The 13,338-nt window shown below is 34.5% G+C and overlaps 1 protein-coding gene across 1 annotated transcript in view; it reads left to right on the top strand.

Moving 5' to 3' along the window:
* The window catches only part of LOC106470094 (FH1/FH2 domain-containing protein 3-like), an 88,985-nt gene that overhangs the window by 29,657 nt on the left and 45,990 nt on the right, over positions 1–13,338 (top strand). The window contains exon 2 of the mRNA XM_022398661.1: positions 326–447. Coding sequence (XP_022254369.1) covers positions 326–447 — 122 coding nt within the window. The remainder of the gene's footprint in view (positions 1–325; positions 448–13,338) is intronic.

Here is a 13,338-nt window from a genome sequence, read left to right as displayed (position 1 = left end):
ATGTACAACTGATCTATATGTGTATTATACACTGTAAAATAGTTATGTACAACTGATCTATATGTGTATTATACACTGTAAAATAGTTATGTACAACTGATACTATCTATATGTGTGTGTATTATACACCTTCATATAAACAAAAGCGATTGCATTTTGTTAGTTCTGATTAACAGCTTTACTTATTAATTAATGTCCTTTTTTTTAATATCTTACTTGCAAACTGCCCTATTTTTTTCATTTTGATGTTGAATTAGTTTGTTTTTATATATTATGTCTTTTATTTTTAAACTTAATTTTAATACAGCGTGCTCCTGTTTTTCAGCTAGATGACTGTACCCTGCAGATTTATAAATACAACAGCTCCGAGGGAGATTATGGAAACTACTTGGATTTAGAATCGACCATAGACGAACAGACCGAAGAATTTGAGGGATTTTCAGACAAGTGAGTATTCATCCGCTTGAAAAAAAATGTACCTTCACTTCTTGAAATATTGTAACGTTCAACTTACATGTAATAAATCATACGCGTAACATATGTCAAGTGTTTACATCTAAGTTCACTCGTTATTTTGTGTCACAGTTTGACACGTTTCGTGGTTACATTATTCCAGTTTGTCAGCGTTAACGTCTTTTATTCGATCTTGTGCTTAACGAGCACTTCTTGAAAGTTAAGATAAACAATAGTTAGATAAAGCTCACATTGCTATATAACGTAAAGAACTGGGGTTTAGTATTCAAGTTAATTCTGTGTATTGCTTAAAAGGGATATCAAAATGTAAGAAAAATATCGTACGACATTTGACGTACAACATGTCTAGCTGAAAATGTTGAAAATATAAGAATAATAAGGCTATACGATACGGTATAATTATGCGGATATTGTTATCAACATTTTGACGCCATATCTATAGAACCCCTACAACAGATATTAGGTAAATGTAACACCTTCTGTTTTAGTGTATATTTCTTTCAAAAAAAAAACAAAACGTTAACACGCCGTAAGGTTATGGCAATTAGCCGCCTCATATCTGCTCATAGAACAATTCCGAGTTTTTCAAGTACAAATTTTTAGCTCATAGCTCAATTATCTCTTGACCGATTTGAGATCTAATTACAGTTTTGGACTCAAGAGGTCAAACCCTTTTGATTGACTTATTTGACCACGCTCAAGGTCTTATACATCAACTTACTCTAATCCTGCCTAAAAGAATTTCAATTTGAGGGTAGGCTGGTAGTGATCCTGATGAGTAATAAAATTGAATCGGATATAAGCTCACCCCACGCTTAGTGTTGCTGGCGCACAAAAATATAGCTAATAAAAAGGGAAGAAAGGTCTCGTAGATTAATTTACTCTAATCTTCCCTAAAATAATTTCAAGTGCCACTGCTATTGGGGGATTCCCTCTTGTTTGGGTAGTAGTATCTTCGTTCTTTTAGTGTTTTGTTTAGGTTACAGTTTCCTCTCTCTCTCGCGCGCGCGTTTTTCATTTCTATTTGAACGGTTTTAACTTCTAAACAGTCCTTATTTTAGACGTAGATATTAATAAATAACTTTCGAAAATTTTAAAATATTTATGCCTGTCATTTATGTGTCTTGTGGAGTGTTCAGATCATATTTACATGTCATTTGTTGAGCCGTATGAAATATTTGAAATATCTTTATAATATTTTTTTTCTGCGTTTTATAGAAAACGTAAAATGTACTTACATGTCATATTTGTGTCTTATGTAAATTAAGCGGCATATTTACATTATGACATGTCACGTCGTGGAAAGTTTAAACACTTATAAATGCCAATTGTGTGTGTGTGTGTTATAAAAGTCATTTTATTGTTGTATTAATTTTAGTCTTAACATATTTATCAACACAACAACTGACACTCATTTCGGTTTACATATAATCGTGCATGAAAATTAAATATTTTAAAATAATAACTACGTCCTTGAGGCTAGCGTTGTGGAACTAGATCGTATTAGATTTTTTTTTTTTTATATTTACTTTGACTGCAAAAAGCATCACAGTTTTAGGAGCTAGGACTAATCTTATAAGCCATAATATTAAACGTATTGTTCATGAAATTATTTGAGCCTAGAGTTTGTTTGCAGAAGCAAAACTCACTTCCAAACTATCAAATGTCACAAATCACAAGAGAAATTACTGTTGTTCTTTAGACAGATACTTGATCTTTCTTGAATGGCGACTTATATATTGAATGCCTTGATTTCAGATAAAACAGTGATCTATAACGTTAAATCCAAGATCTTGCAAGTTTTTATTTTCTTATTTTACTTATTATAAGCCCTCTTTTCTTAACGCGAGTTAGTGAAAATACTATGAGACCCAGAACCAATTAAATAAGAGAGCAGTAGATTGGTTATGTCACTGATGGTTTAGCGGTATTACGACAAGAACTTTTACAGGTGACGCTCGTTTTATTTATACTTTATTAATGAACGTTACTGAATATGATGTGTTGTAAGAAAGGCATTGCTAGACTTGAATGTTCAAAAATATGCCTTGTGTATTGTTTTCTATTTGTCCTGATGTGATTCGATACTCTCACAACTTTCTTAAGCCTATGATTGTTTATAAGGCTTAGAAAAAAATATTTGATTATTATTACATGCTGAAAAAATAGGGTAGGTGGCTTTTTTTTTCGTCCTCGAAAATAGGTAGGTGGAGCTTTTCTCTACTAGCAGTTTCAACTTTCGCGGGGAACTTTGGTTTAGGCCTACAATGAAATTCAGTTGATTTGACACCAAACATATCTGCTAATTGGTCTATTCCAATGTCTGCTGAAACTTTGCCTAGACCAAGATGCGTTGATGTCTGCTAATAATCATTCAAATCCAGTTTAGGGTGGTATAAATAAAATATTAAAAAAAATTATAGTCCGTTAAGAATGATTTCTTTTGTACAGAAGTGGTAAGTCGGGGTGTATAGATTAGAAGTTATTGTTTGTTGAATTCCGCTTAAAGCTATTTGCGTTAGACGTTCCCAATTTTGAAGTGATAGACTAGAGAGGAGGCAGCTATTTGTTAAAACCCACCGTCAACACTTGGGTAAGTCTTTACCAACGAACCTATTTGTTCCACACTATATATATATTCCTGTATCTATGTAAACTATTTGTATCTGAAGGTGACGAAAACCTGTCGAAACCTTTTTTTATTACCCATTCAAGCCGTCAACAGATTTTATGACCGTCACATCATAACACCCCCATGGCTAAAAAGGAGAGCATCTTCGGCGAGGGTTTTCGATCCCACGACCAAATTTTTTTAGATTAATTTGCGTGTATACAAACACGTCAAGAATATAAACACCTTGTTGATTTTAAAAAAGTCAAACGATTGAAATACACAATCCACATTTTACTTTTTCATGTATAATTAAATGATACCCCAATTTTTTCTACGTCTCATATTAATATAGAAAAACTATATAGTGTTTTCAATTTTTTATCATCTTAATATCACGCCGACGTCGATTATGTTAGTTATACATACAAATCTTCCAATGGACGAAGCAGTGGTGTATATTTAATAAATATGCCAACGCCCTAATTAGAATTAAAAACGCTTTGTCATTTTGAATTATTCATACGATTATGCTTCTGTGACGGAGATGAATGTATCGCCCCTCAATGTATATCAGTAGAAGTGATGTAATTAGTAGACGGACAAAAACACGATCATTATTATTATACACCTGATCTGTGGAACGTATTTTTGTTTTGTTTTTACGAAAAGCTCGATGTTATCAGTATGGGAAACAAAAAAAAGTTACACTTCAAGATGACAAAGTTTAATAGTACTTTTACGTACATATCTATCTTTATCCTATTATTGTTTTATAATTCATTTTCGGTGTGTTAGATTTGTATGAATTTATTGCGACCCTGAAGAATATATTGTCATTATATGTATATATATAATTGCATTAAAAAAAGTCTTTATTATCAAAGTTAACTATCGGAATGTTTCTTCTCTATTTTTTCAGAAGTATTACTAAATTCTAATGTAAGTTTTGGTAAAGTTATATCTGCTGAGATATTTATTGCGTTTAGCGCTGCCTCAAGGCTGTGGGGGGTCAAAAACGAAAACCCAAAGTAATATGCGATCTTTCATAATTGTTCTCTCGGCACCGAACGACGACAGCCTTGATTTGATTTTGTGCGTCATCGTTGTAGGTCCACAGTGTTTATTTAAACTTGTGACACGCATGGGCTGCATCCAAACGTCAGAACGATAGGAATTATACAGCCTAGAAAACAACTGTGGAGAACAAAGGCCTAATAGCCCAGAGGATCTGGATGGAAAGTTCTGAAGGCCTTTTTTTATTTATAGACTCATATGATAGTCTCTATTAAAAACTTACCACCCAACTGACCAAAGGAAATGTTACCACGTGGTAATTGTTTGCACCATGTTATGATCATTACGTAAGAAAAAATAAATCCACAATATCATAAAATTAATTTCGATTTGAAATGTTTGACGTCAAACCCTTCTCTTCACCCATCTCGTGATAAGAGATTATTTGAAAAAAAAAAACAATTGATAATTTAAGAGGGTAGAATAATAAGTAATTTGGCAGCAAGCAAAAAAGGCGGGAAAAACAACAACAAAATACCTATGGTTTTAACACAAACCGACGGCCAATGCCTAGAATTAGATGTGGGGGGAAACTTACATAAAAACTTCACAAGTAAGCATATTTAAAGCTTTCTAGCTCGACCCTCTGGCGGAAGAAGTTGAAAACATACCTCATCTAGTGTTACCTGATAATCATGTTAAGCAATATATACCAATTTCATCTTTTACGTTCGCAATGAAGTAGGAATGGTGGCGTATTTATGTTTCTGGAATACCCGTAACGGAACTTAGAACACTCAAACTTTGGATCCTAATAAACGTAAAAGTCGAGCGATGTCTTATATTTAGTTTAATTGCTGACGCTGCGATAAGAGTACAAATAGCAACAGTGAGTTTGTGTTATTAATTATTGTTCCTTGTTATATAAAACTTTTACTCTGTGCTAGTTTTATCGCTATTTTACCAGTGTTTTTGCAAGCACTAAAAATGTACCGTTTTTAGTTTGTTTGCAACAAATCCACACTTTCTTTGTTAATGTGTAGCGGTATTTACCACATAAATTATAATCTATTACCTGTGTTTATAGAATACTAAATATCCTGTAATGGTTATGTGTGTAGATTGAAGCAACTGAACATCCAGATCACTTATGTTCTGTAATGGTTATGTGTGTATGGAGAATGTGGTCAGGAATGGTAAACGGTATATTACTTGAGAGTCGATTTACATGATAATAAGGGTGCTTGTTGAAGGTGGGCTGGTGGGAAGTTCTGACTGTCAATGTTCACCTGCCAAGAACAATAGAACGGAAATAAGATGTATTATAATGTTATACAGAGAACCCCTCGTGAAATGTAAAGCTGCATATTTATCACACTATTCTATCACAGTGTATTGGTCTTATTTTAGACGCATTATTTTCTTATTAATGACTAAGCTGATGATGGAAAGAATTTGTGAAAAATGTAACTGTGAATTCACTTAAGTTTGGAAAGGCGTAAATTAAACTGTGTATTGTCGACCGTGAACTTTTTAAGCTTGTGAAAATTCAGTTTCGAACACCAATTAGATAATTCTAGTAATAGCATGTGATAGCATTCTGTTTATCATCGAAATTTAATTTTTATGTCCTTGTCTTTACTCCCGGGATTTTTATTTTGCCTTTGTTCTTAACTTGTTGTAGTGTCAAGTTTCTGGCCTCAATTAGCATAACTAGAAAAACAACTCTTTGTCAACTAAAGCTTTGCCTTATTGGAAACACCCGAAGCACATGTAAAACATGTTTCCTTCAAACTACGTGGCAATGCAGCCGACCACATTTATAACATAATTCAAGGTTCTCTTAAGTTGAAGATAATAATAAATGGATATGCCTATCTAGAAGTTAAGTTTTACTTCAGCACATGTGCGTTCTTTGAATACCACATATTCATAATCGTTCCTGTATCTAAACTGTCGTGAATGTGTTGACAAACAAGCCTTTACTACAGTATATTAACCTATAGATATGAAGTACACAGAATGTAGATTGTTGCCCCGAGTGGCTGAGCAGTAAATTTGTGGGTTTATAACGTTAAAGATCGAGTTTAGATACCCGTTGTGGGCACAGCTAGATAGCCCATTGTTTTAGCTTTGTGTTTAACTACAAACAAAATGTAGATTTTTATATAAAGGGTTGGAAATACGTATGATTTTAATAACACGAATTTCTAAATAATCAAAAATCAACCCTGTTCTGTAATACTTGTTTGTTATCAAATACACAGATATTAAATATGTTTTAAAATAATATGAATATCCATTCGGAGAGATGTATACATTCGCTGAATGTCAACGATATTGGAACCATTGCTGTAAGCTGTTGACACGCGGTGACCCCGATAAATGTTATTACGTTTTGTTTGGGTGTTTTCCATCTCTGTTAAGAGTCTATCAGCCCGAAATTTTGTATTAGTTTATTCACAGTAACTCAAGAGAAAAGCATTTCTTGGAGAACCGGTATAAAAATCTTTTCGTACGTATTGGACGACATCTGGCGACATTTCTAGAGTTTATTAACTTCGTGTCTATTTCGATTTGTAAATCTAATCAAAATAAAAATTCTAGATCCCCAGTGGCACAGCGGTATGTCTGCGAACCTCTACTGCTATAAATCGGGTTTCGATACCTGTGGTGGGCAGAGCACAGATAGCCCTTTGTGTAACTTTGTGCTTAATAACAAACTACAACAAAAATTATACTTTGAACTTCAAATAGTTGCGAGTGTTCTTTCATCCTAAGTTAAAAACCTCTAAAGCAGTGATTCTCAAAGTGTGGTCCTAGAGGGCCCACAAAGTGGTTCGCGGGCTGACGCGCAACGCCACAGCAGAGGCAATACGAACAACAGGGAATTCTCAGTAACCGCGACACTTGAAATTCTTTTAGACAGGATTAGAGGAAATTAATTTTTGAGACCTTGGGCGTGATCAACTACGTCAATCGAAAGGGTTTGACCTCCCGAGTTCAGAATTGTAATTGGATTTCAAATCGCTCAATAGATGACGGAGCTATGAGCTAAAATCTGTACTTGAAAAAAAAAAAACTCAGCCGTTCTTTGAGTCGTTATTACGCGGATAAAAACCAGAAGAAGTTGAGTGGGACCGGTAGGTGGTTCGTGGGGTCTTTTGATCGGCAGACGAAAAAGTTTAAGAGCCATTGCTCTAGAGCTGTATTCAGAGTTCCTTATTGTAAACATCTTGCGTATTAAACAAGGGTTGTCTAAACTAGTGAGGTCACATGATTGTTTCGACTAACCTTATAAAGTCACATGGTTATCCTGAACTCGCTAGCTGCACCCTCCGTAACTAGGACAACCATTTCCGTCTTCATAACATTGTTTTCAATACGTTATTTATTAACAGGTGGGTGGGTTATTCCAGACTCTTGACATAGGTAAACAATTGGGGGAGAAATAAACATCACCCTTACAAGTACTTTATAAATGTCTACTCAGTTGAGGGTGAAGAAGGAGTCCAGCAGCACGGAGTCCAAAGGTTGTTTGAGAATAATAAACGCGGCAAATTCTCTTGTAAGGTTTTTTTTCTACGTCTTTAACACATGGTTATATATATTAATGCACAGCGTTGAATATTGTTATAATAGTTTCTGTTTGTTGGGAAGGTTCCTTTGGAGTATTATATAGATAAGAAAGAAAGTTGCCAAGCCCAGTCCATTTAATAATAACGAAAGCATTTATTTTCTTCGAGAACAAGCCAGGTAGGAAATTTTGGGTGGACAGGCAGGAGGTGTACAAGTCCATGGAGAAAATGTAAATTGAATCGAAAAAAACCGCCATGTATGACGTATTAGGACGCGGGAACCATCGTGTACACCCGGACTGGACAGGCCTAGGTAATAAATGGACGGGCCGTGGCCCATTTAGGCTGACCTGTGGTTATGCCATTGTTACAAACTCTATAAGTTCTAAGGTTCTGGGAAACTAGCGTTAAGCCTTACTTCACAAATAAACAATGTTTAAATAGAAATTCATCTGGTTTTCTAACTTAGTATTTCGTATACTTTGTCGTAAAAAAAATCCAAATTTTACAGCAATGAACTACCCAATTGGCTAACAGCATCAAATAAACACTGATTATTCATTAATTAACTAACAGGCCTACTCGATAACTCTAGCGCAACTTTATCTTTATATCCCACTGAAACTGTTCCACACATGATCTCAATCCTTCCATTAGCCGTACAACAATACAAAGGTCTAAATTAAAAACATATCCTACAACACTGCCTCCCTGAATTGTGAATTCCTTTGAACAATCCTATTGCAAACAGAAAACAATGGAACATTAAACTTCCATTATTAATATTAAAGTAACTCATAGATCTAGATACTACAATAATGAAATGAGCAAAATCGTATGGATGAAATAAAGTACAATACAATTTTTTATAAACATTCCTATTTTATTAATTGATCTAATTATCTCATCATACCTAAATGATTATTTTAGTTACTCACCTGAGATTTAATTGAGAAGTTCCATCTGTACAGCTTCTTTTAATATATGCACCTACTTTGCTTTAGCCTAATTGCATATCCTCACCCACTATAGCATCTATGAATTTATCACATACCAATGAATCCATCATTTCATGAAGACCATCTGGATGAGATAATTCAGCAATTTATTCGGGCAGTTCAATTAAAGTATTGTTCTTCCTTTGCTTTAAAAGTTCCCTCTGATGTGACACTCCAAATCTATTTAATAAGGCGACCACTAATGTTTTGTAATTATTATGTTTTCTCTGTTGAAAAGTTGGTTAATGTTGTTAAAACTGGTCCTATTAAATGTGCAGCAAATGATCAGCTTACTGTTCAGTATTCTAGAAATTCCAGACTGTTTCTGTTATCTCACGTGGTACCTTTCCAACATAAGGTGTTGTGAGTGATTTTCTTAAACTAGTCTGCTAAGTTCCGTAAATTGATGGTACTGGTGAGGTCTTGTGGTTACTGGTAGTGCAACAGCAGTAGTAGCAGGTGTTTATCAGATGTTTTTTCTATTCCATATAGCAGAGTGAATCTTGTTTGTAATTCTTGAGTGGATGTGGAAAGAGGTGTGGCTGGTTTGATCCTTTCATTTGCCAGTTAAGTTTCTATATGTTTTATTCTGGCATTGATTTTGCTGTTATAATGTTTCTGTACTTCTCCTATGACTCTTTGAACTTGTCTTCAATCAAATTTATTTTTGTTTGTAATTCTGTTTTAAATCTTGTATCACGTTGTTGTAGGCCTTTCTTCGTTTCTCTTTCTTCTTGACCTTCTTTACACTTCCTTTCTTTTTCTACTAATTTTCTGTCACTTACTTATTGGTCTAATTTTTCCTTGGTCTTCTTTTAATTTACTGCTTCTTTCTTCGTGATCTTTTTCCACTGTTATATCCTTTATGAAAAAGTTTCGATCTCGCTTGAAGTTGATTCTGGATCTTTTCATTCAAAATAATCCCACTCTTAACAGAGCTGATATAATAGCTTCTGTTGGTGGTGGGTTCGTTTATTATTATTATTCGGTAGAAAGAAGAATGTAAAGTTCAGTCGATTTAACTGTAAAGAAAGCATTTTATTTCTTAGAGTACAAGCTGTACAAGTTCCAAGGTTTTATGTAACTAGCAATAATCTTAATCGTAACAATGTCTAACAAAATTGCATTTACTTGCTAATTTCGATATATCTTGTACTTTGTCGGAAACACAATTTCAAAATTTATACCATTGAACTAACTGACAGACTTAAAGCAACAGATAACTGATTAAATTATACACTGATTAATAGACCCACTCGCTAGCTGAAACTTGAGAAAATTTAACATATTAAGCCGTGCATGACGTCACGCGACGTCAAACCTCTCACTGGCCAAACAACAATGCAAACGTCTAAATTGAAAACAAAGCCTAAACAATAGTATCTTCATATAGAATGAATATCGCCAAAGTTAATATAAAACTTATAACAAAGTTCATTCGTTATTGTTATTATTCTTGATTCATTATGTATATTAAGAAACTTTGAATAAAATCACTTTCGTTCTAGAATTTCAGTCTATCTCCTATTGAAAAATTCATTTTCAGTAACATTTATAGGTTTGTTTACATTTTTGTTGTTTAAGAGAACAAACAGACAGACACACGAAAAAAAAAGGCAAATGATATAGATACAGCGAGTTGAAAAACAACGGTGGTTAGGGCGCTTGACTCGTAATCTGCGCCCTCCTCCCAGTGGCCCAGTGGTACGTCTGCAGACTTACGACGTTAAAATTCGGGTTTCGATACCCGTAGTGCACAGAGTACAGATAGCCCATTGCGTAGTTTTGCGCTTAACAACAACCAAACCACAATCTGCGGGTCGCGAGTTCGAATCCCGTCACCAAAAATATTCGCCCTTTCAACTGTGAGAGGCATTATAATAGTACGGTCAATCCCACTTTTCGTTCGTAAAATAGTAGGCCAAGAGTTGGCGGTGGTTGGTGTCGACTAGCTGCCTTCCCTCTAACCTATCACTTCAAAATTAGGGACGGCTAGCGCAGATAACTCTCGAGTAGCTTTGCGCGAAATGTTTGAACAAACAGTGAAACAAAGCGTGACAGGATATTACAGCGTAGAAACACCGTGAGATAAAAACTAGAGTATGTAAATGTAAAAATAATAGTTTTATCATATCTATCTTTGTAACAGCTTGTTTTACTTATGCATAATTGGTTGTTTTACACGTGTGCAACGTTTTCACACAAGCTTCCTTGGCACATTTAGTCTCTCTGGTTAATAAAGACATTACAAAGTTGGAGAATGGGAGCTATATTTGTAATGTTGGTTAGGCTTAGTAGAGTAATATCTTAACATCTTGGTATTTATATCCAAACATCATAATGGGGACTGGTATTCCAACTTCAAGGACAGTTTTGCTGTCTCCCCCGTTGATGTAATGTATTTTATTGTTTCTTGCTGCTTTTTTATTGTTGTTTATGTTATTTTTTAAAAAAAGTTATATTTAACCTTCCCACGTCTGGCTGCAGACAGCGAAAGGTGGTAAAAATGTGGGACGTTGTGAGGTAGAGCACCCACATCTGCTAATTTTTTTCTTCTTCTTAATCATGTGAGGTCAAAAAAGCTGAAGTTAAACTGGATAGACTGTCTACTCCCCCCCCCTCCCCAACGCATTTGGTTCTTACTTCCGCCAGTACCTCTTAAAAACCAAAGCACATTACATGATGACCAACCTCATGATTTGTGCCCTGGTGTTGAATGTTTGTGGCTGCCATTTTCTTCTTGCTTTCTTATAAATTTACATTCGATTATATATATATATATATATCAAAAATTGTAGGCAAGAAAATTTCCACTTTTTTTGGTGTTCATCTGTTTGTGACTTGGTTTTATTTTCCTGTCTGTAACCTTGTTTAGTTAGTAAGTAAGGCTTGGTAAGTATCATATAATTTATTAGCTGGAGTACCAGTCCGTTGGACGTGTGAAATAAAAAGCCGGCAAATAAAGTAACGGCATAAATAATTGCAGAGACAGAGACGGACAATTGAGTCAAGCGCGGTAGTGACCATAAGTAAAGTGCGTGAATCGTTGTGAATTATAGCGTGTGTTTAAGTTAAAGTGACTGTGGAAATTAAGTGTATTGCAAAGTTGTATTGAGAAAGAATAAACTAGTTTTCTTTAAGACAGGACTTGTGTCGCTATAGTTTCATCCGAAAGAAATTATAAGGGAAATTAACAAACGAACAGAGACGTAACAATACATACAATGAAGCCTGCTTTGATGTCTAATTTATTTAACAACTTTAAATCGAACTTGCTGGTAATTATGTTTACGAAATTACGTACAATAACTTAGATAATACTTTAAAAGTACAGGATGAAGTATTGTTAGTCGTAAAATTGGCAACCAGCCAGAATCTTAATGTGCATAGTAAATTGAATAGACGTTCTTCGTTCTCACACACTCATAACCTGAGGTTTTTCTGATGTACATATTATTCCTACATTGTTGTCCTGAAAAAGAAACAATATCACGTGACGAGCCGCTCTTGTTAACAACGAACAAAATATGCAAAATATTTTCTAATCATATTATTGGGCTAATTATCAATGCTTAAAAATAGTACCAAATATAACACGTTTAATATGGTGTTTTATATTGTGGCAATTATCACAAATTTAGTTTTAATTTTCGCTCTAAATAAGCTTGTATAATCATTTATTTAATTTTAGTTCTACGTAGAGGTCTCCTTGGTGAGCGTAATAACTTCATTTTAAGTAGCCTAAATGAGAAATTTAATTACAGGAATACATTAGTTTTGAATTAAGATTAACAAAGAAATAATTGATGTTTCATACTGGGACACTTGTAGAATGCAATTCTCACACTGAATCACCTGGCGTAACCTCGTGGACTATGTTGTAAACCATATACTATGGTGTGTGGTCGAAAAGAAAAACTCACCTTGTTTCAATCTCTTCAAATTATGAGAAGAGTTTAAATAATAGTAGGACGTAAAACTCTAGAAGCTAGCTTTAATGTGCGGTAGAATCGGAGGTGGGGGCGCTGGCGACACTTGTCCCCACTGTTTTCAAAGTAGTACAGTCTCCTCTTCCAAAAATGTAATAAGGTCTCTGGATCAGCATGTAGAACCTAAAAATGTAAGGAGGATTGTAAGTACCACCATTCTTACTGTAGATCAGCATGTAGAACCTAAAAATGTAAGGAGGATTGTAAGTACCATCATTCTTACTGTAGATAAGCATGTAGAATCTAAAAATGCAAGGTGGATTGTAAGTACCATCATTCTTACTGTAGATCAGCATGTAGAATCTAAAAATGCAAGGTGGATTGTAAGTACCATCATTCTTACTGTAGATCAGCATGTAGACCCTAAAAATGTAAGGTGGATTGTAAGTACCATCATTCTTACTGTAGATCAGCATGTAGAACCTAAAAATGTAAGGAGGATTGTAAGTACCATCATTCTTACTGTAGATCAGCATGTAGAACCCTAAAAATGTAAGGTGGATTGTAAGTACCATCATTCTTACTGTAGATCAGCATGTAGAACCCTAAAAATGTAAGGTGGATTGTAAGTACCACCATTCTTACTGTAGATCAGCATCTGGACCCTAAAAATGTGAGGTGGATTGTAAGTACCATCATTCTTACTGTAGATCAGCATGTAGAACCCTAAA

This window comes from Limulus polyphemus, unplaced genomic scaffold (genome assembly GCF_000517525.1).
Source record: "Limulus polyphemus unplaced genomic scaffold, Limulus_polyphemus-2.1.2 Scaffold3818, whole genome shotgun sequence".
NCBI lineage: Eukaryota > Metazoa > Arthropoda > Merostomata > Xiphosura > Limulidae > Limulus > Limulus polyphemus.
This window is presented reverse-complemented; position numbering and strand designations above follow the sequence as displayed.